General features: G+C 39.9%; 1 protein-coding gene across 1 annotated transcript; it reads left to right on the top strand.

Moving 5' to 3' along the window:
- The first annotated feature begins 116 nt into the window (after nt 1-116).
- Nucleotides 117-22,737, top strand: IMPA2 (inositol monophosphatase 2). Its single transcript, XM_050892781.1, has 8 exons — nt 117-230; nt 7,243-7,376; nt 11,962-12,066; nt 13,419-13,464; nt 15,804-15,912; nt 19,449-19,557; nt 19,729-19,880; nt 20,740-22,737. The coding sequence occupies exons 1-8, from the start codon at nt 117-119 to the stop codon at nt 20,853-20,855; spliced, it is 885 nt and encodes a 294-aa protein (XP_050748738.1). The 3' UTR covers nt 20,856-22,737.
- Nucleotides 22,738-23,861: the final 1,124 nt, after the last annotated feature.

Raw genomic sequence — 23,861 nt, forward strand, 5'->3', positions numbered from 1 at the left:
GCGGCGGTGTGCGCCCGGCGGACACCCTCCTCCGTGGCCGCTCCTCGGCGGGGAGCCGGGCCCCCCGCGCCCCCCGGCCCTGCCCTGCCCTGGGCAGCGGAGCCGCCGCCGCCGCTATGAAGCCGTGCGAGGAGGAGGAGGAGGAAGGGGGGGCGGCGGCGGCCGGCGGCGGGGACCCTTGGAAGGAGTGCGCGGAGGTGGCGGTGCAGCTGGCGCTCCGCGCCGGGCAGGTGAGAGCCGCGCCGTCGCCCGCCCCGCTCCGCTCCGCTGCGCTCCGGAGACGCTGCCCGGCGGCGGGAGGGGGCCGCGGAGGGGCCCGGGAGGGGCGAGGCGGGCTGCCCCGCGGCTGGAGCATCCTTCTCCCGGGCGGTTGTACCGGCTGCGCTTCTAAATTTAAAAAAAAATATATATATATTATATATATTAAAAAAATAGAAAATCCGGGCGGTTTGAGGAAGAGCCGTGTGGGCACTTGGCTGGTGCGGCAGAGCTCGGCACCCGCTCAGCCGGGCCGCCGCCGGAGCCCTCGGCCGCTTCCCTCTGCAGCGGGAGGGATGACGGCAGCGGGGGCCGCATCCCTCGGGGGCCGCATCCTTCGGGGGCCGCTTCCCTCGGGATCGCTTTCCTCGGGGGCTGCACCCAGCGTAAGGACGAGGAGGCGCCTCAGGTGAAAGCAGATTTGTTTTGTGACTGGGAGTATTTTTATTTAATTTAAAAAAAAATAGGGCGGAAAGATTTGTCAGCGTGAAGGTGCTTTAGTAACTTTTTCAAAAACACACTAAGCGTTTATTCTGCTACTGTAATGTTTTGGAGCATTCTGTGATGCTAAGGCTGAATTTATGTACAGCTGAGGGTTTATGCCACAGTGCATTTATCCAGAATATTATGTATTTACACGTTACAGTACCAGCATTTGTTTTTGAGCAGCTTGTGCAGAGAAAAACAGTCGTGTCAGGGAGGTTTTGTCTTCTTGTTGTATATACCAGCATCTTCAGAGTGACTGAAATTCACTTGCTAGGGATAAATCAGCAGTGGCTCTGCTAAGATCTACGGTAGCTTATTTAAGATCCGTGTTTCGACACAGCAGAAGGTTAGTCATCTCAGGAGACACCCTGGCCCCACTGTGTGCAGCAGCAAAACTTCCACCGACTCTAACAGAGCCAAGAAGTGGCATCAGCAGATTGTTCAGATGAGAAATTGGGTAAAACACAAACCTCAGCAACATGTATTTCTCTTCTGCTTCCATTCTGCTGTATTTTGAAACACACTTTGTACCTGTACACTATGATTTAAGGAGCCCCCTTTTCTATCTTGAATCCAGGACCTGTAACTTTTCCTTAGTATGTGTTATTAAATGTATTTTCTCCTTAGTAGAAGACACACACAAAGATGAACAGAATGCCAGAGGAGAGGAGACTTGGTTTAGTAATACAGGGAATAAGTAGATAATCCAAATCGGGATGACAGGTCATGCTCTCACAGACTCTCCAAACAGGAGTTTCTCCAGCACACTCATTCTGCCAGCCATTTCACAAGAGAGACTCTCATGACTTGCTCAAGCCTCCACACCTTATTTCTCAAAATATCAATTTGTGAAGACAGCCGTAACCGTCTCCAGCTATTTTAATTGCCCAGAAGATCACAGCTGAGCACCTTTTCCTGTAAGAAATAAACATTCCAGAAGATTAATCCTTGCATCTTTTTAATTCGCAGTTTGCCATCACTACCTTGCAACTGGCAGGAAATGGCCGATTCTTTGGCAGGCCAAATTTAAACCAGTCAAGGATGTTGTTTAAGTAGGTCTTTGGAACTGGGTAGGGTTTTTATTAACTTTGTAATGTTAAGGAATGTTTTCAGTTACCGAAAACCATCAGAGATCCTTGTGGAAGAAAAGGTGCAGGTAGGGCTGTATCTTTTATTTAAGTGTCAATCCACTTCCAGCTATTCCCAAAAGAAGCTAGAGATAAGGACACAAAATGCAGTGTAACATAGGTTTGATAGCACTGGGGTTTTGTTGAAAATTGACTGATAAAATTGAGTTTTATTTTGATCACCAAAAATAGTCAATTCCACTGGTCAAGTGCATCTTTTTCTTCTGCCTCTCTTCCCATCCCTCAGGCCTCTCCACTTTCGCCTCCATCCCCAGAAATCTGCTTGCACTCTCTGTCTCCCCACATATGAATCCTGTCTCCATGCCTGCATGAAATTTTGCCACTTCAGCCTTTCTTTTAAGGCCCTCCATTTCTCAGGACCATGGCAGGTTAGGAAGGCTTGTAATCGTTAGAAAGTGTCTACAGGAGTATTGGCGCAGAGGCCAACCTGAAGAAAGGCATGCAAGTCAAGATTTTGGATTTCTAGGAAAAGTTAACCAGTAATACAGTTTCCTGGTCTCCCCTTTCGGCTTACACAACTGTTTGGTTTATATTGCATCATGTTTCATGAGTATAAGTAAAATATATCTTCTTTCCAACAGATAGGCATCTATGCTCTGGAATAGTTTCTTCTGAACTTCAAAGGCCGATAAAGAAATGATTGCTTGAATATGTGTCAAAAGTGATGTTGCTGGAGTAACTTCTATTCCCAGCTTAAAATCATTGCCTCTCTTGCCCGTCCTGTTACTTAGTTCTATTATTTTTACGAAATATCACAGGCTCTCATTTAATATATATGGCTATTTCATAATAAGAATGGTCATGGTTTTGTAATCTGTGTAATTGACCTGCATTAAAATTATGTCTCATTTGCTCTGTAAGGCCACATATACCTGCACTTTTCCGAACCTCTCTTCTGCTTTTTCTGTGAGTAAACTCTGCTTGCTATGTTCATGAGAGTACGCCCGTTGGCTTAATATGACTTTTTGCTAAAGAAAAGCAGGCTTGACTAGTCTCTGCATCTTTGATGCTATTGAGAGCACTGAGTAATATTTGCACAGTCCTCTGCAATTACAGTTGGAGAAACTTCACCAAAATGAGTAGATGTGCATCCAGGCAAAAACAAGGGTAAGAAACTGAGACTAGAAGCTAGCATGCTGAAGTCCACACAAACTACTTTTTTACTTTTTTTCTCTTTTTTTTCCCCAGAAAATAATTTTATGAGGCATAAGAGACTTAGCAGAATCCCACTGAAAAAAGGCAAAATTTCCACTGATACTCTAAAAAGCCAAGATTTTTTCCCCCATGTTTGCTCCCAGGGGATAGTTAGGCTATTTTCTGTGGAACATGGAGAGATTTTTTTAGCAAACCAGATTGGTATTTCCTAAATTATTTGCAGGTAGTTATGCTTTTTACCTAGACGTTTGATTTTATCAGTGAGCAAGTATTTCAGGACAATATTGCAAGCAAGTAAATCCATCTTGGAGCTCCCAGAAGTGCGTGGTGGGTGCAAGCAGTATGGTGACATGAAGTATCTAACACGAGCACCTCACTGTAGGTGGCTCTCCTGGCAGGTATTGGGGGAGAAGGCATCTGGGCCCTCTGTCCTCTCCATTCTCCTTTGTATGACTTAATTTCATGAAGATGTTAGGAAAGGAAGAGTCCAGGACCGTGACTGCACTGAGCCCTTGCGGCTCCATTTCCCCTGCTCCATGGCAAATGAAGAAGAGAGCAGGGACAACCTGGGTCTTGCTCTGTGATGTGGTCTTCATGCATGTACTGGTGTAAATGCCCCTCGCTTTGCATAACCCCCCAAATGCTCCCAAGCAGGGTATTAGGATAAGATCTAGCCAGTTCTTTATTAGAGTGTTAAGTGACTCTGCTCTAAATAACCACGCTTCCAAAAATCAGCTGCTTAGAAATTGCTGTAAAATCTCCATAATCTAGGGACAACCTGTAATACAGTGATAAAGCCTAGTAAAATACATTTACAGCTAACATACAGCGTCTTGGTTGCCAATTTCATTGTACAATAGTGATAAGGAGCAATCAGCCGTTTTCATTTCGTCAACCTGTAGTTCCTTTGGTCTTCCACTTACCTGCTGCCTGTTACCTAGAGAGAGACTTCTATGGAGCTCCAGGCCCAGCTGGGAAGATCGGGCAATTGCAGTAATTATCTACAGACCGTATTGTAAGGCTTCTGCAAGGAGAGGAACTGAGTGATGCTCTCGAAGTACTCTGAGGCACCAGGCTCTAATACTCTTTGTAGGCAGATGATTTTTAGGGATTATTCAACACAAGTTGAATTCTGGACTGCTCTGAGCTATTTGATAAATTTGTGAAGAATAAAAGCTGTTTCATCAGTGATGCAGGGAATGTGATCTTTGTGGAGGACTCTGGTTTGAATTGCATACCCGTACAAGCTGGTGCAAATGCATATGAGTCCCTTTTGTCAGACCCTTCATAAGAGGCAGAGAATTAGTGGGACCCGTCCATCCTGTGGCATCACCGGGTACCGTGGGTGAGCTAGTACAGATGTGGTGCCCATTTGTGGCTGGTGACCTCAGCACAGCATCATGACTTCTCTCCTGCTGTCCCCTCGACACATCAGTTGCACGAGAGGTGGGGAGAAGCAGTCCATCGTAGGGCTGGGTAATGTGTGTCATGGCCCTACGCATGGGCCTACGGAGGAGGAGATGGAGGAGATGGGCAAGAAGGCCATCAGCCACCACTTCATATCAGAGTCACACCCTTGGCTATTCCCACCTCCAAAGTGACTGGACCCTCAGGCTGGCATGTGCAGATCACCAGAGAAACAGACAGGGTTAAAGTTAAAAATGGTCATGAACAACTGGAGAAAGGATCAGAAATGAAAAATATTAAATTCAGTGCTGAGAGGTGCAAAGGATTATATTCAAAAAGGAGAGATCAAGTGCCGGGGCACACGATGAAAAGCAACCGACTGCAGAGCATATCCATGGGAGAGAGCTTTCACCTCCGCTCTTCTTTTTGCAGCAAGGCTCAGGTGTGATCTCACTCCCCTGCTGAGCAGTGGCACATACTGATTTAAATGGCTGCAAAAATCTCCTCAATCTACTATGTGTTAAATCTGAATAGAAGTCAAGAATATGGCACTGCTAAGAAGAAATTCAAATCTCTGTCAAAAGGAGTGTATTCCTCATCTATTTCATTATGTGAAGTTCTGAGCCCAGTTCTAAGCAGGGCATTTACTTATATATAGGCAATATGAAAGTTAAGAAGAGCAATTAAAATAAAAGGTGTCAGCGTAGCAGGTTTTTTAGAATACACAACTGAGATGGTTGGAGTGTTTTGGATTTTGCTTTGGACCAAAGAGGAGCCTAAGGGCCTTCCTAGAGCTGCGCTTTTATGCTTCTATGGTAAAACCTTCAAGAAAACCATGCAGGGCATTGAGGGGAGTAAAAAGAGTAAGTGTGGTTAATATTTTGAAAAGTATTAACCTGCCCTCACGAGCTCAATAAATAGGCATAACTAATGTTTTACAGCTCACGAAACAGAAACATTAGTCCAGATACCTTCCATACTAAGGCAACAGTCAGCAATATCTATTACTTGTCAGGACAATCAGCACACCCTTCAAAAGTAGTATTTTATACTATGAAAACCAAGAGCCGAGACTGAAACTTAGGAGTTGCTGGTTCCCTTTCCCATGCATGATACAGCAGAACTCTTTTCTTTGGTCATCAAACATTTCTCGATGGTTTTAAAATACTTTGATCAATGGAAATTTAGTTAAACAATTGAAATATGTAAGTTTTAGAAGGGACTTGGAATATTGGTCTCGTTGGTGCTGGTTTTAGTTAATATAATTCTGTACAAATAAGTGGTGCTTGATTTTTGCTTTGTTTTGATTTTCCTAATTTCAAATAGTTTATCATTTTCACTGGTCAAAAAATAAGCCAGCTCCTTTTGCATCCTGCCCGCTTATTTTTCTTTTTAATGGAAGGAGTGGAAAAAAACAGAAAGAAAATGGGAAAATTGGGAAAAAGCTTTTATTAACTGTTTTCCCATATGTGCATTTGCACTTGATGTGGTTTAGTTCTGAGTTTATAACAGTAAAACCCTCGAAAACGGGATAAAGACTTTTCCAGAAGAGAATCCAGGGTTAGATCACTGGTTCCATATCTAGGGAAAAGTCTAAATTTTTGTTGTTGTTAAATATATAACAATTCTTTGGGAACTAGTGGGTGGTCAGCACTTGAAGTTCTAAAAACCCACATATGCAAGAAAAAATAAACTTTGTGTGTCTTTGTTGACAAAAAAAGAAACCAATGGGGTTTGCCTTTGTCCTGGTTTCAGCTGGGATAGAGTTAATTTTGTTCCTAGTAGCTGGTACAGTGCCGTGTTTTGGATTTAGTGTGAGTATACTGTTGATAACACACTGATGTTTTAGTTGGTGCTAAATAGTGCTTATCTTAAGTCAAGGACTTTTCAGTTTCCCATGCTCTGCCAGCAAGCAGATGTGCAAGAAGCTGGGAGGGAGCAGAGCCGGGGCAGCTGACCTGAACTAGCCAAAGGGGTATTCCGTACCATGGAACATCATGCCCAGTATATAAACTGGGGGGGAGTTGGCTGGGAGGGGCGGATCACTGCTGGGGCATCGGTCAGCGGATGGTGAGCAATTGCATTGTGCATCACTTGTCTTTTCTTGGGTTTTATTTCTCTCTCTTTTTTTTGTTATATTCCTTTTCATTACTGTTGTTATTATTATGTTCTATTGTTGTTTATTATTATTACTGTTAGTATTACATTTTATTTTATATTAGTTATTAAACTGTTCTTACCTCAACCCACAAGTTTTACTTTTTTTCCGATTCTCCTCCCCGTCCCACTGGGAGGAGGGAGGAGTGAGCGAGCGGCTGCATGGTGCTTAGTTGCTGGCTGGGGTTAAACCACGACAGCCTTATTGCATGTTTTTAAAGTAAGCAAGCAGTGGGGTATTGGCCCTGTAAATTAAAAAAAGAAAAAAGAAAAGGGGGTTTCCATGAAAAATTCCTGAGCCTTGAGGCTCTTTCTTATCTTACGTGTATTTTCGTAATTTCCTAAATCATGATGACTGCCATCATCTTTTTATTCCATTAGTTGCATCCCATTCATCAGTTCTTTTCTGAACTGTCAAGAGAAGTTTTTGCAGAGTGATTCAAAATGCCATGTTCCCAAAGACTACTTATTAGCTCAGAAGGATTTTTAGTCAGAAGAATTAGAACAGGCTCTGGTAGAATTAGGCCTACAGTTGTTTTTCAGGATTAGCTATAATTTTTCAGTAAATGTATTATTTTAGTGTACACAGGATGAATGGCCAACAAATCTGATTTATGAACTTCTGTTTCAGATTATTAGGAAAGCTCTAACAGAGGAAAAACAAGTGTCCACAAAGACATCTGCAGCAGATCTTGTGACAGAAACTGATCATTTTGTGGAAAATTTAATTATATCTGTTCTGAAAGAGAAGTTTCCCTCCCACAGGTGAGTGCCTATAGAAAGAAACTATCAATGACCTTTTTTCCTTTAAGAGCTGTATATCTGACTGGCATTTGAAGGGAATTTTAAAAGTCTGTGTATCTCTCTTACATATTAACCTATTGCTCTTGGACACTTTCATAGGACTTCTTTTTTTAAAAAGTACCACTTCCCTATACTTAGTACTTTATATTTTCTAATAGTTATGTTTCTTAATATATGTATTTAATAGTAATTTTTCCCCTGTAGGGACATCATGTATGAAGGTTTCATATGGATCTCCGTGATTTTCAGAATACTGATCTGTTCTCTATTGTATAAGAATTATGCTAAGGTTATCTATTAAAATATAGCTGAGATTAATGATAGCAAAGGTCCCATCCTGCAGACTTCTCCTTCACTTTCTTTTGCCATCACACATAAGCGTTTTCCAGATCAGGACAAGTATCATATTTAATCACATTGACCTTGTGTTGTATAGAATCTTAAAATCAGTGAGAAGCAGAGTTGTTTATCATCCTCATTTGATGTGTATACATAAACATAATAACTTACTATATGGGGTGTCAACCCAAGGTTTTAAAAAAAGATCAGATTGTTGACTCCTCTTGAATTATTATGGTCAATTTGAAAATAACAGCTCCTAGCACATGCACAGGTTAGAGAGAGGTTTTGTATTAGTTGGCCGGGTTTGGTTTGATGCAGAGGCTCTGCAATCGATTTCCACATTTGACTTCAGTCCACAAGGATAAAATTCATCTTCCTGCAGAGCCAGCGCGGAGCCTGTGTATCACTTAAATGCTGTATGACTTCCTTCTCACTGTGTGCATCTCCGATGGAGATGAGCCTTGCACTCTAGTGCTGCGCAGAAATCAACAAAGATGAAGATCCGGAGGGTGCAGCTACTAAGCTGATTGTTGGCGATGCTGCTGGAAAAAAAAAAACCACCATAAGAAGGAGCAGAAAGAACATTATATACTAAACATGGCTTTCTAAATACGTGTTGTATGTGATCACATATTGAAGCAGTACTGTACAGCATAATGTGTGGTTCTTGGCCGTGATTCTCAAGAGAGTGCCAGGCTTTACAAGCCTATTATTTGTGTAATATTCCTTCTACTATTGCTGGCTGTGCTTTTTTCTCATCTCCACTCTTATGTTGTGGTTTTTTTTTTTTCCTTGAACAGTCTGGCGGAGAACATAAATCATACACGTTTCACATAAAATGAGAATCATCAGAAGCACTCGAGTTACTCAGAATGGGAACAAAAGTTGTAAGGTCAACATAGACCTAGGAACTGAAAAATCCCTGACTGTTAACTCTGTACAGTTAACTTCTGACTTTATAAGCAAATGAAGGAATTGCTGTTTCTTCAAGACACTTATTTGTTGTTGATATTGGTTGTTGGTTTTGGCTGGAGTTTGTTCAGACAGTGAATGCATTTAGATTAAAAAATAGATTAAAACTAGATTTAACTAGACTAGACTAAAACACTTGCAATGAGGAGTCCACAGTAGCAATTAAAACTAGATTTAACTAGACTAGATTAAAACACTTGCAATGAGGAGTCCACAGTAGCAACCAAGGTTTAAATTAAAGTGCAATGAAAACATTAAAAGGTCATTTAAATTGTGTTCAGTCTTTCCCCTAATCTGGCAGTTGAAAGCATCACTGAAGATTTCTGTTATTTTTTTTTCTCTTAAATCGTCTTGATTCTTATGTTCTCTGAATCAAAAAACGTACCTTAGGAGTTAGAAAAATTAAAAGAGATCTCATTAGAATCTGTGCCGTTTGCACTGTGGCAGTGATGAGTCTCGAGATATTGGAAATGTACTCAGAAGTAAAGAGAAATATTAGGAAAACCTGCTAAAAAGGTAATTCCATCCCATGTTTCTTTCGTCTTCTCTCTGCTTGGCTAAGTGATATCTATCATCCTCATTTGTGCTTCACCCAAGTTTTCATCTTTGCCTACTGTTTGGTACTCTGACATGCTCCAAGTGAGTCTTTTCAAAAGGATATTTTTTCTGATAGATCTTTGAGTTGTGGATAGGCACAGCCAGAATATCAGGGGCTACTGGTTGAAAAAGGCTATCATACCATTTGCCTGTGTTATTGTTGCACAAGTTGTCATCTTTGGTGTTAATTGTGGCCTTAATCCTGTAGACATTAAAACCAGGACACAGCCATTACGGAGGGTGACATTCAACTCTAGCTTCCCGGCTTTCTGCCCTCAGACCCCCATAAGGGGATAGGTGAGGGATAGCCCCTGTTTGAACCTCCTGCACTCAACTGGCTGTCACCTCTGCTGCAGTTTATGCTATGCTATCGTTTCCCTGCTGTTCCAGCGATGAATTTCAGAGTGGCACCGTGGTATGAACAGATGTACACTAAGGCTTGGCTAAAATTACTGGACTCATTTTCAGTGGGAGAAAACTTTAATCCAGATTTGAAGAGAGGTCAACAGAGCTGGCAGGCTGGCATATTAAATTAACTACTGTAATGACATGGCTACCCCTCCCACTTCTCAAGCTGTTCCTAAGATTTGATCTCCAGTACTTCAGGCTGGAGTTTTGCTTAGTTCGCACATTTTTATGGCACAGAGAGCCATAGAGCAACACATCTGTTGTTGACCTTGAGGGACTCTCACAGTTCCCAGTATTGTATAACAGCAAGGGGCTTATTTTAACCTATTAGCCCAAATTTCATAAAATGTGAACCTAATTTGTCCTACATCCATTTTGGAAAAGTTGTTCTTGGACATCAAGACTTTATCAATGGCACTGTTGTGCCCCAGCTTCACATTAGCATTTCTGTATGTGAGGACTGCAGCGTCACACCCCGCTGTAAAGAAAAGGCGAGGGACAGACTTACGATACTTGAGGGCAAAACACCTTACACAGAAATACTCTTGTCTTTAAAGAGGTTCCCATTTCACTTTTGACTGGCAAGACAATGGCTACAGTTCAGGCTCTGGCTGGGGGAGCTGGCAGAGGGTTGAAGTAGAGGCATCATTTACGGGGAAGATGGACAATCTGAGATGGGATGTAAGGTGCTCCATCTGTAAGAAGATGAGCTTCCTCTGCAGCCAGCAGCGCAGCAACGCAGCCAAGCATATGGTTGGGTTTAGGCGCTAATTACAAGACTTGTAAAAGCAAAAGTCAAATGATACAGCACCAACAAGACAAAATAATGGAATATTTAGAGCAAGGAATCTGCAAAGATTATGTTTGACCGAGAATTCCAAACACTTGTTCAAGTCTTTCTCGTTTCTCAGTTGCACACTAACTGCCCTTCAGCTGTTATCTTTAATGGAGATGAAAATAGGAACAAACACTTCCTACTGCCCTCTTCATACCAACAAGGGGCCCACAATGCCATCAAAATAGTCCCTTTCTACTGACGGAAAGGCAAAGTAGCATTTGGAAAATCCAAGAAGTCTCCTCCTGTGCTGTCTGCAGAACATTTTAAGCTCGTGGTTGCAAGCATTATGTAGTATCATGTGGCGCGTGTTGAGGGCACAAAAGAAAATAACTGCTACTCTAGGCCTAGGGAAGCAACTGTTTCTGCAAAAGACATTTTCTCTTTATTTTATCCAATTTTTTTCTCTGTGTCTTCGAAAGAAGCTTTTTCATCTTCAAGCGTTTGCAGGAACTCCGAATACCACTACCAGTTGTTTGAATGTGAACCAAAAGCAAGATTCAGTATTAGCAGTCTGATTATACACCTTCTGTACATGCAGGACTTTATTCAAATCTGTGAGAGTAGCACCTGCACAACACTTACAGAAACAGACCCTGAGCAGTTTATGGGAGAGCAGGGATAATTAAGGTCAGCAGGAAATGTGCCAGAACTGGATGTTCATTTCCCAGGGAAAAAGCAGGGAAAAAAAAAACACGTATCTACTAAAAGAAATTGGGACAGAACAACAGAACAGAAGATGAGCCCAGATTTCGATGTGTGCCTTGTGCATCCAAACAACAAACAAAAAAATTAATTTGTTTATTTTCTCTGGGTCATGGGAAAAAGAAAGTTCAGCTTTGTAAACCTTTTAATTTCCTGAGTCAGACTACTGTAAAAAATTCAAGTAGGAGTGAGACTGTGGATTTTCTAAGAGTGCATTATTTCCTGCTGACTGAATTTGACTGCAAAAGAGAAGCAGCTACAGTTTGCAGTTTATATTATTTACTGCAAGAGACAGGCGTAACCCATAAAATTACAATCTGCATAAAAAAAATTTCTTCTAGAGTTCCAGGGATGCCAGTTCAGATCCATTTCTGCATTCATTTTCATGACTTTCTTAATGGTATATTTGGAAAGTGAACATAAATGGAGTTCTTTTTTACCATGTAAAATAGTGTGCTATAAATTTGAGAACTCTCCTTCAAAGTTTCTGTGAAAGTTCCCCATTCCCAAATTAAAAAAGCAATATGTGTGTTTATACATACATATACATTTATACAAAAATTGTATATATATCTATATATATAAATTAAGTATCTCTTCAAAAACAGAAAGATGGAGTTTGACTTTCCAAGTCACATACCTAAGCCAATTTTCTGGGACACTTGTTTTACTCCACACCAAATGCAGGTTTATTGCAGAAGAATCCACTGCTGCTGGTTCAAAATGTGTCCTCACGGACAGTCCGACCTGGATTATTGACCCTGTTGATGGAACGTGCAACTTTGTGCACAGGTAAGTGGACAGTGAACTGGGAAATACATAAAAAAGCAAAATGTAGCTTCTCACAAATCCTCCCTTTCGCTTTAAAGTGTTTTACTGTGGTAGATTTGTTCCTTTGACTCATACGTAGGCGTCATCCCTTTATCTTTTTGTACCTCGTGTAGTGTATCTGAGGGAGTGTGTGTTTGTGCTGGAGAGAGCTCTATACTGTTATCTAAAGGTAAGCTAAAGTTTCTGCTGATTGCTTAATGACCCAAAGCTCTTGACTCACAGCTCGTTTATATATAACCGCACATTAACGTGCAGAGACTTGAGCTGAACTGGAGGAACAAGGCTGTGCTATGATGACACTTGGCCTAACGCCTTACGTGGTTGTTACACATTCCTTTTAGTAGTGGTGTTTTCTCCTTTTCAAATACAAAAGCTTCATTTTTCCTGGGAAGTACAGCCATTGCGTATATGTAGAGTAGAACTGAAAACTAAGTTGTACATAGATATTGGTTTTAAATTTCTATAATACCTCTCTGCAAAAAGAAGTCTAGAGATCTTTACTGCAAAAATGCAAAAGTTTAAATCGTCATTTGAGTGCTAGGAGTTGTAAACTAATGACTATTCATAATACTTAAAAACCTTAAATATGTTCTGCCTTATAGTTAGTGACTTAACATAACTGCAGTTATCATTTAAAAAAAAAAGCATTTCCTTGACTTTTGGTGCAATTACATAGAATTCAAGGGGAGGTGGGGGCTGTCATGTGTTGGTGTTTCATGCAATTAAGTGAAATTTTCTCTTTCTAGCAATATTTTCTGGACCTTTACAGCCCTTCTTAAAACGTGTTTTTAAGAAATGAATTTATTTCATTGTTTAAAATACAATAATTATACTTTAGTCAAAAGGACCAAATTAAATACATGATCATCACTTTGACAAAAGAGAAGGTAGAGGAACTGGTTTCTCCTTATGTTGATGTCAGCAGCAAGGTATCTTCTGCTGTCTCAGATACTTGAACTTGAACAAAATGTGCTCTTAAAAGTGATGACTTGTTATGACAACATTAATGATTTTATACTGGATAATTGAATTACACTAAAGCAAAAAGATCACTAAAATATACAACGTTTAGTATAAAAAAACCTGATATCTTCATGTGTTTATTTCTTGCTGTCTCCAATATTAAATTACATTTTTAAAGGAACTGACAAAGTTAAAGAGGCTGACAAAGGAGAAATAGTACAATGTCAAGAGCATTTTGACACAAGTAAAATCACAGAGCTCCATGTGGGGTTTTGTTGCCTAAGGGAGTTGCATAAGGAGTAAGTTGAGAGATTTTTCATCAATAATACTTCATTTCTTATTTTTCACAGATTTCCAACAGTGGCAGTAAGCATTGGATTTGCTGTTAACAAAGAGGTATGAAGTATGTTCTTTAAGATGGGTACCTGAGAGCTGGTTAGAAGCCTCAAAACCATGTGGGAACTTTAAATAAAATAAAATTTTTTAAAAAATTAGCCACTACTCAGGTTTTTCCACGCTTTTTAAATGCATTTGATCATACTCTACTGGTCTAAAATCGTAGTTCTGCAAAACTTACTTACGCAAAGTGGCAATTACAAGACAATTCTTACAAATTATTATAAATATTATAGGATTTATGTGGGGGAAAAAGGGAATACTGATATGAGCAAGGTTTTGTAAGACAAAACCGTAATGAGTTAAATATAGTGCTGCCTATTCATAATTTAAACATATCTCCCGGTGTTCTTATGTTGTTATTATTATTGCTTCTTTCCTGCTAGCAGTATCTGTGAAAGCTAACTGCTGCTATGAGGCAATTCAGAACTGATTTCTATGAAGAGTGCAAAATTATGGGCCTAGTTCATTTAATCTGCCTTTGTGGTTTTCTTAACATAGTAAAAAAACTGTATTTCCCACATGAGAGCTTGATTACAAGGGGAAAAAAAAGTACCTAGCCTTCATATGTGCAGTTTTGAGTTTCCTAGCTATATTCGTTCATGCTAGTGCCTTTTCTTCAGATGTTGCCGGTTTACAGTTTGATATATACAGAAGAAATAGCTATTCAAATTGCCAAGGAATGTGCCTCTTTCAGCCTAATTCCATGATCTTAAATATATGTATAGCTGTAAGTGAAGCCAGCAAGACTTCTGTGCAATAACAACATAGTTTTCAGATGTGTTAGTGGCTCTTACTGATTTAAACAGAATAATGTTGTGTACTTCTCTAGTCAGACTTTTCAAACATGGAAGCAGCAGAGAAACACTTCCATGCTTTTCTGAAGTTTATTCATTCCCAAAGGTCCTTTTGAATACTGCATATTATTACCAGACAGCTTTCTCTAATATTTATGTTTTCTAGAACACCATCATGATTTTGATGCTGCATATTTTGGGTTATGTAAACTAAACAAAGCTGAAACAAAAATAAAGAATGATGTTAAATCTCCCTCAGTAAATAAATGGGAAAAGCAGAAAAAAGTAGTAAGCTGAAAAGGAGCCAAAGTATGCACAGGGGAACTGGCCTGAATGTAAGACTTGAACAGTACTGAAGAAATTCCTGCAGATGTCTTCAGGGAAAGAGTCTATTAATAGTGTGTTCCTCAAAAAAAAGTTGGTTTAGATGGGACCTCAGGGTAGGGAGCAAGGACAGTCTATTCCCTTTGAATTGTCTCTGATGAACACCAATGATTATTCACATTGAATGGAGGAGGGCAGCAGGAAAAGATTTGGAGTCTAGAACATCCAAGATGTTTTCTTGACCTTGTTACCAACTTCTTCTGTGACCTTGGGCAAGTCACTTAATTTTTGTATATCTGTCCACCCCTAAATAAAATATTGCTAATAGTATTTATCTAGAGGTGATCTTAGGAGCTGATCACTGAAGTTTGTAAAGTGCTTTAAAATCTTTTGGTGAAACCTATTAAAGTAATGGAAATATTAAATACCTTGGGTTTAAATCAAGGGTCAAATTCTGACCCCCTTCTAATTGGTAAACAGATACTCCCACAAAAATTCCAGTGTTGTTCATTCTCAAGTTTTCATTGAGGGTCACAATACTTCGTATTTCTCTTCAAACTCCTCTTGGAGTCATGTGACTTCATGACATTCTCACTTTTATGAGTAAACAAAAGGATTTTGCAGAGAAACATTTGAACATGTGGCTGGAGTGTACTACTTTGGTTGAAAAGGCAGGCAAATTAAATGCATCATGAAAGGTGAAGTGCATATAAAAGCATCCACTGTTAATAAACAGTGTGCCGTGACTTCTGAGTTTGGATGCCTGACTGATGATATCTATATATTTGGGGCTGCAAATCTTCAGAGTCCAGCCGAAGTCAGTGGGACTACTTCTAGGTGTAACTGCTTACCAGTGAAAGTAAAGCATTCAGAATCTGGCCTTAGAGGACTTGCATACTTTCAATAAAAACATACAATTTAATTTGAAATCAACTCAGCATTTAATCCATTCTAATGTGAACACAAACAAGCTGCAAGTAAGAGTTTAGAAGATCATGACCAGATTGCATTAACTTCTATTTATAAACTGAATTTTATATGACCTATATCTCAATATCACAGTAATAGTAAAATTATTCCAGTTTATTAGCGTCAATATAATCTTTGATTACATGTACCAATTAAAATATTGCTGATCTTTCTGCCATTAGTAGTTGTTTATATTTATGATGAGTAATTTGAGTTGCATTCATTTCTTTCCTTTTCAAAATCTTAAAGCTTGAATTTGGTGTAATTTACCACTGCACTGAAGAACGATTATACACTGGTAGAAGAGGTCAAGGGGCATTTTGTAATGACAAAAGGCTTCAGGTATCAAAAGAGACAGGTTGGTCTAGATTTTGTTAGAACTCTAAAAGGAATATGTTAATTTTGTTTCAGAGTTGTTGCAAATCATCATTAGGATAATGAACATCATTATCCTGATGGAAAGTATTTCACCTGCATGATAATTTTGTTGTTATGTGTTTGTTTTTTTCTGAAAAATCACAACTTTCCTCATTTTCTTTTTAAAATATACATCTGAATATGAACTATTTAAATAATCCTAAATTATTTTGCTTCATAATCATTGTTTAAAATAAGGAAGAATGAGTAGATTCACCAGTCTCATTCCAGCTGTACAGTGGCATAACTTTTTATGAGCAAGATGCAATGGGAACGGTGAATCAAATTCAGAGTACTATGGCGGCCATTATTCACTTAATTTCCAATAAACTTGTACATCGTAAAGTGTATTATGTCTGTAGGCATACACGCTAACAGTAAAGTAAACTAAAGGATGCATGCTTCCTTAGGGGTTAACAGCTTGCTTTTGTGTGTGAGGTATGTTTCAACATACAAATAGCTAGCAACACTTAGTCAACAATTTAATGGAATTCTTTTATTGGTAAACCAAGTCATAGATCTGTCTGCTTACCTAATGATAATAGATAACAATAATCAGATGTGTGTAGAGAAGTTTTCTTTTAATTAATCAAAATGCAGAGGAGAACATAACACTCAGTTGTAGACAGAAGCAGACATGTGCCAAAAATGTACATCAATGTACACAGGAGGTGGTAAAAATTTCACCCCAAAAAGAGATTTAATGAACTTGAAACACAGTAAATTCAAGCAATTTAATGTACAGATTTGTTGTAGTGCCCCAAGCAGACCCTGCATCAAAACTTCCCTGAAATTTGGGGAAGTTTGGCTAGTCACCTAAATTAATAGTTAGCCGGGGTCTCCCTATGTGGACAGCTGGAGCAAATTGTAAAGTCAGTGACCCCTAAGATTTTAATCCTTGATTATACATCACATTTTTGTCAGTGCTCGAATATCTCATGTTCCACAAAAGACCATGCTGGCAGAGACTATTAGGAAACACTAGGGGTGCACACAGTTGGGCTGGTTGCGCCACTCTTGAAATGACCTCGCTCACTTTTGCAGTCAGAGAGTTCTGGTTTCCAGTTGAGCAAGGAAATTTTGGCATATGCCACTTTTGTCCTCCTTTCTCTGGACATCCAGTCTATGTGGGTGTCTAGAACATAGCCAGGGAAGTGGACCTTCTGCCCTTCCAAATGCTTTGAAATTTTCCTTTGTTTTGAGAGACATCATTTGGTGGTGGGCAATTTCACCAGTGAAGATGGATCTTCTTTAGTCTCACTTCTTTTGATGTTTTAAGTGTATAAAATCACAGTTGTTCTTTTCCTGTAAGGACTGTGGCTTCAGTGAAATAAACCAACCCTGGAACAGAGCGTGTGTTTCCCTGTACCTACTGCTGGAACTCAAGTAGCCTTCACCAATGCATGACGTGTTGGAGACCTAGGCTGCCATGTTACTTCAAGCCTTTTGTTTTCAGGAAGTGTGACTGTTGTGTAACATTGATCTACGCTACACATTCCTTGTTCAGATTTAATCATTTGAAATCACAGTCCAGGCAAACACTGTTCTTTGTCAATGCCAAATTTTGAAGAGATCTGGTATGGGAGTTCAAGCAGTCAGGATAAACTTAAAGGAAGGATCCGTCTTCCCTTTGATCTTGAGTGATATCTCTTCTCATGCTTAGATTCAGGTCAGGCCTTACATGTGCTAATACTGTAAGTGTATGTTCTTTTTTTAATCTTCTGTGGTCAACAGAATTGGTCTTTTCCTCATAAATCTATCCCTATCACTGTTAAATCTCTTCTACCAAGCCTCCTTATTTTTCTGGCCTCTATCAGAGTGAGTAGTCAGTGAATTTTCTCCTGTACCTTGAATTCCTGAAACCCCATTGATTCTTGTGATCAGCCAGCTCCTTTTCCTAAGCCGAGACCTCCCTCTTCCTTGCCTTAGTCTCTTCATCCAATTTCTACCTGTAGCCGTGATGAAAATGGAAGAGATCCATTTATGCAATAGAAATATATTTAATAACTCAAAAGAACAACTGCCTTAGTCATGACCTAGCTATGACTGGTGTGGTGTGAATGCTGGGTGCATTTCAGCAATGACACGAGCATTAAATGTTTTGTAATTATAAATTGGGTCTGTTATGCAAAAAGATCTAAGGCAGATTGCTTTCACCATCCAGAGTTTTCAGCGGTGGCTAAACAGCGAATACCCTGCAGCGTGCCTGGATTGGTGTTTCTATATTTTAATGCAGTAATTTAAAAAGCAGTTGTTAAATCTATGTTCCTACAGTTATGCTTTGTGATATCCTGTAACTTTTAATCTAATTACATACCTGTTACTAACCATTTACCGCATTGCTTGAATCCATAATGTTCCTCTGCAATACTAAATTCATTGGTAGCCTGTTTAATTAAATGATGTCTCACTCCAGCCTAATTTGCTTTTGAAAACCTCCTTGCTACTTCTGCTAAGAATTTTCAACTTAGGCAATTAGCTGTAATAACCAGGTAGACATTCCCTGGCTGAATGAATGCCTAGCCTTTAACCCAGGGTAGAAGGTGACACCTGACACTTGGGCACAGCCTAGTTAGTAATTCATCAACAGCTAAACCTTTGAGTTTTGTCCTACCTTTAACACCTCCAAGCTCAGCTGGCACAGCAGAAGCAGGGACACTTGGCATTTGATCAACCATCTCCACCTACATTGGCATACGCTTGTTATATACTAGCAATATTCAGATCTCACGTGAGGACTACTTCAACACCCTGCAAGTCACTGTGAGTCTTTCCTTTGACTGTACACAAGGCTGATATCCTCATCTGCTGTAGGTCAGAATTGCCCTTGCTGGACACAATACAAAAATAACATTCAAATGTTATTATTAATTAAGATACTGCTTTAATTTGTGATAAGAAGGGGTTTTTTTTCAGTCATAAGGTGTCTTCAGTCTTTGAAATGTCAGAATGAAGGGGAGCTATTACTGGATGACTGGTGGTTTAGGTAGAAACTTTTCTTTCCTCTTACTGTATTCCCAAATGTTTATAATTTGTTAACAACTTACTTACATTAAAGTTCCCTATTCAAGAAATCCTGTTTTCAAATATGATTAGATTAGCATCGTTAATAGTTGCTAAGTCACTGGATTATTTTTAGTTGACTGCTAATGTTAGTGAATTTCCCAAAATCTGACCGGTCAATGAAATAAAACAATGAATGGAAAGAGAATGAATGTAAGAAGGCATTCTTGGTTTTAATCTTCCTGTTCTTTTTTTAAAAAGTGTGTTTAGATCAGACCATTTGATATGAGAAATCTAGTCTTGCTTGAATTTTTATGCAAAGTTGTCACTTATCCTATGAAAGAGTTTGGGGCAAAAAAAGGGACATGAAAATTGTTTTTCTGTGAAAAGTCCATTAGTGTTTAATTTAAAAACAAATTTTGAGAATCTACCTGGAAGCTGTTGAATTAATGGAAACAACTACCTACATTGCAGATATCTCGAAGGCCTTAATTTTAACAGAAATTGGTCCAAAACGTGACCCTGCAACTTTGAAATTGTTCCTTGGTAACATTGAGAGATTGCTCAAGGCCCAAGCACACGGGTAAGATATTTTACAATATATGTCTCACATTTGTGACAAAAGTTATTAAAAAAAAAACAAAACCCAAAAAAACAAACAAGTACGTTGCACATTTTGCGATCTCAACACATAGGTTGAAATCAAAGGCATTTTCTGCTCTATGTTACCATGTCCCCTTCTCGTGGGGTTTAGGGTCCGTGTCATTGGGAGCTCGACCCTGGCTCTGTGCCATTTGGCATCCGGTGCTGCAGATGCCTATTACCAGTTTGGGTTACACTGCTGGGACTTGGCAGCGGCGACTGTCATTATTAGAGAGGCGGGTGGCACTGTGATAGACACTTCAGGTGAGTAAAATATCCGTGTTTTCATTGACTTTTTGGGGACTGAGTGGCTATTTCGGGGCAACTTGTGTTACCTCAGTACAGTCCTTCCCCTGTGGCTCTATCTCATTTCTAGCAATATTCTGTAGAAACGTCTGTACTCTCCACCAGACTCTGGCTGGTTATTTGTAACACACTGATATAATTCCAGCCTGGGGTTTCATCACATCAAAGGTCTTCTGAGTCAAACTGTATTTCCATGACTTTGAGTAATTCCTTTAAAGCATCAGATTTACAGTAAAGAACTAGCCCAGGAGAGTAGTAGACACACTCAGACTCCAAACAGATTTCAGCAGAGACAGCCTCCCGAGAAAGGAGGACTCTCAGGTACATGTCTGAACATATATGACTAGGAACTACTCAGAGGGAGTGAAGGACAGCACAGTCTCCGGATTATTATTTTATTCATTCAGATGGCACACATCTCAGAGTAATGGTTTACTGGTGACCAATATGTGGATACTGTGGAAAGATATGGTGGATTAAGAAGAAGGGTATGCTGATCGAACTAATTTCTGTTCTGTCCCTTCCTGTTGCTAAAAGAAGGGAATATTGCATTCATTGTTGGATACTGAACAAATCCAGACATTTGCTGCTTCTGTTGCATACTTTGGCACTGTATCTAGAATTTTCTGAAATCAGTTTTTGCCGGAGATTTCCAGATAGGAGTTGCTGAATTAGGTTGTCCTTCCCGCACCAAAAGGAGCTACATATGAAGTTGTTGCAGTGTTTCTGAACCTATCTAATTACAGCATGGTTTATATTTAAGAATACTTTGCCTTACATCACGTAAGACTGTTCTCATTAATCCTCTTGTCCTCAGGGGGACCTCTGGATCTTATGTCCTGCCGAGTGATTGCTGCGGGCACCAGAGAGATGGCTATGTTCATAGCTCAGGAAATACAAACTATTCACTACAGACGGGATGATGAAAATTAAATACTTACAATATGGAGTCTGCCCTCCTGAACTATGTAACTTTTGCAAGATGGGTGGCTTAAAGGGTACGTTATTTCAGCAGGATGCTTTCTGTGGAGATTTTCGTGTCAAATATTTTTTATAAATTTATTACAATGTGGGAAGGCATAGGGAGATTTTTAAACCTCTAAGAATCGTGTTTCCTTTTTAATATGTATCTCTTTCAGCAGTATCTTTTTTATAAGATAGCATATTTTACCTGTAGTATGTTAGTCTCAAAATTAAGTTGTAATTTCATATCTGTGGGGCTGATACTTAGTCTTTTGTAACATGCAGCTAAAAATGGAACTTTATTTTTACAGATGCAGATCTCAGGTAAATGAGCTTTAGGACTGTAGTAAGGACAAGTAGTTAAGACGTGTGCCTATAATACCCTTGTTCTATGGTACTTAAGAATGCAATAAAAATGACATTATTGTTTCCTAACTACGTCGTAGCTATATATCCGTATATATGTATATGTACATATATGTATGTCTGTGTGTATGTGTGTATGTATATACACCTATACACGTATATGCATGTATACACACACATACCAGTGTGTGTGTGTGTATATATATATATGGGTATCCTGGATGTTTACAGCAATTTAGAGAATGCGTAGAAGAAAGCTAATATTGGAAGTTATTTTCAGGTAAAGAGTATAGGTTACTTACATGATTTTGGTGGGGGCTATCCAAATGGCAAATAACTGAGCTGATCGTGGAAAATGTTTAATGATTTTATAAACTGTCCAGCTAGTTCTTGTTTCCCTTCATCCCTCTGCATGGGGATAAATCATACTGTCCTACAGGCCTCTGTAAGATATTCAAACCTGCAAACACTTACTACCATAGAGTAATTATAGTTAAAACCAGGAATATTGAACTCCACTGAGTTATTCACAGTATTAACTATGACACACAGTAGGAGGCCAGCGGAATAGAGCACAGTGTCAAGGAGCTGTTGATTTTAGAGAAACTTCGAGCAGAACAGCAGGATATGGCCCCTTACAGGCAAGTTATTAAAAATATGCACATAAGATATGCTTGCAAAAAGTTGTAAATCACATGCCCTTCTTGCACAAAGTTGTAATCACACTTTTTGATCAGAGAAACCTGTGAAATCAGTTACATACATTTCCTAAATACACAGTTGTTCTCTATCCTTGTATCTAGCATTGGTTTTAATTCCACCAAGGTGATCATTTCTATTTAGATTATTTTTTAAATCATGAGCACAGGGAAAGTACAAGTGTGTCCAGAAAAGTAGTTGAGATGAAATCACTTCTATTTTTTTCTTGAAAAATTTTATTAAAAGGTATCTCTTTTTTGCAAGAGTGCAAATTAAATAAAGGAATGAGCCAAAAAAGTAAGTTGGTTAAAAATTTTTAACTTTCTTTATACAGTGCATGTGTAGACTTTGTAAATGTGTTCAGATATCTGCTTAGAACATACAAACTAAACAATATTTTTTAAAAATAACCTTACATGTGTTTCTTGCAATGAAAAATGTTTTTCACTGAATATAACATAACATTCTGTGTGATTTCTTAATGCTTTTTTTAATGAGAAATATAAAGTATTGACTGTGTGAAGAATGTCTAAATCCAACTAAGCATTTAAGAACTGATGGTTCTTACCAGAAAACCAACACTGTCCGTCACAGTGATCAGTGTTTTGTCACTGCTCCCTTTTATGCCCCCCATCTTTTTGTACCCCCCTGTTCAGAAACAGAGATTGTAAGCCCTCTGGGGCAGGGACTATAGTACTTTTGCTCTGGGTTTGCACAGTGCTAATAGGATGCGATTCTGGTCCACAACTAGGCACTGAGGTGCTATAATAATACAAATAATAAATACTAATAGGCTCACTTGTCTCTTATTCGCCCTCCCTTCACTTTCTGAGCGCAGCGGAGATCCGAGTGACAGATGCGGAGCTTGGTGGCACCGCTCTGATCCCAGGGCGCTTAGCCTTGGCAGCCGTGGGAGCAGCCAGGGCTTTACTCGGACTTCTGCCGTGGCCATAAGCCCCGTAAGGAAGCTTATGCTGGCAGGGGATCAAGTGTGGTGGAAGCTCAGCCCCATTCCATCCGCTCCCCCTCCTAACCCCGTCCCCCACATCGCTCTGGGAGAGGAGCATGTGCAAGAAGCTGCTGCATGGCTCCAGCAAGGTTTTCCAGGAGCGCAGCCTGCTCGTACAAAGAAAGTCTCTGACCCAGTTAGGGCTGGTGTGCACTGGCATCCCAGAGCTCCGCAAAGCAGGGAAATCTATGCGTCGACTTCAATGGCACACACCAGCGATTTGCGAAGCTGCGAGCCAAGCGTGGTGGGAAGGAAGAGGTACAGAAACCCATTCACAAGTTCTCGTTTGTGCCCGGGATGCAGTTTTGGGTTTTATTTGGGCTGTAGTTCAAGTGTGTTAAACTGGCAGTGTGTGTGTGTAGAACAGCAATCCTGTCTCCCCCACCTCCTCTGGCGCCCGTGTGCCAGTACAAACATTTCTGAACCCTTCCAGTGGACCAGATGAGTGAAGTGATCTGCCTGTAAAGTACCCCAGTAAACAAAAAAGGGATTATTTTACAGACAGATCATTTTCCCAAGCCAATTCAGCCCCTGGCCACCACGAGCAGCTGACTTCAGGCACCAAAGGGGGTAGCGAGGGGGCAGGCAGGACGGCTCCGTTCACAGATGGTGCCACATTACGCCAGTTCAAAGTTTTCATCAAAGTGCAGCCTTAAAACTATTTGACTACACATATTGATTGAAATAAGCTGTACCGGAGTTTGTCCTCCCTTTGTTTTTTATTGCTAGCCAGATGAAACTTCGCTCAGCATGTGCGTCCGGCAGCTCTCCATGTGAGTGCGAGCATTCGTAACGCAGTTAGTGCAGCACATTAGCCAGAAACTTAAATCCCCCAAAATGCTTAAACGTGGACTCTTTTCCCTACCAGCTGTTGTAAAATGCTGCAAATGTTTTCCACTACA

Source organism: Gymnogyps californianus, chromosome 2, assembly GCF_018139145.2.
Source record: "Gymnogyps californianus isolate 813 chromosome 2, ASM1813914v2, whole genome shotgun sequence".
Classification (NCBI taxonomy): domain Eukaryota; kingdom Metazoa; phylum Chordata; class Aves; order Accipitriformes; family Cathartidae; genus Gymnogyps; species Gymnogyps californianus.

Bases quoted from the DNA above. Each gene is read 5' to 3' on its own strand.
- IMPA2 (XM_050892781.1), top strand. From the start codon at position 117: ATGAAGCCGTGCGAGGAGGAGGAGGAGGAAGGGGGGGCGGCGGCGGCC. The intron at 15,913-19,448 runs GTTGGTCTAGAT...CCTACATTGCAG, and splicing joins TCAGGTATCAAAAGAGACAG to ATATCTCGAAGGCCTTAATT. The intron at 19,881-20,739 runs GTGAGTAAAATA...TCTTGTCCTCAG, and splicing joins CACTGTGATAGACACTTCAG to GGGGACCTCTGGATCTTATG.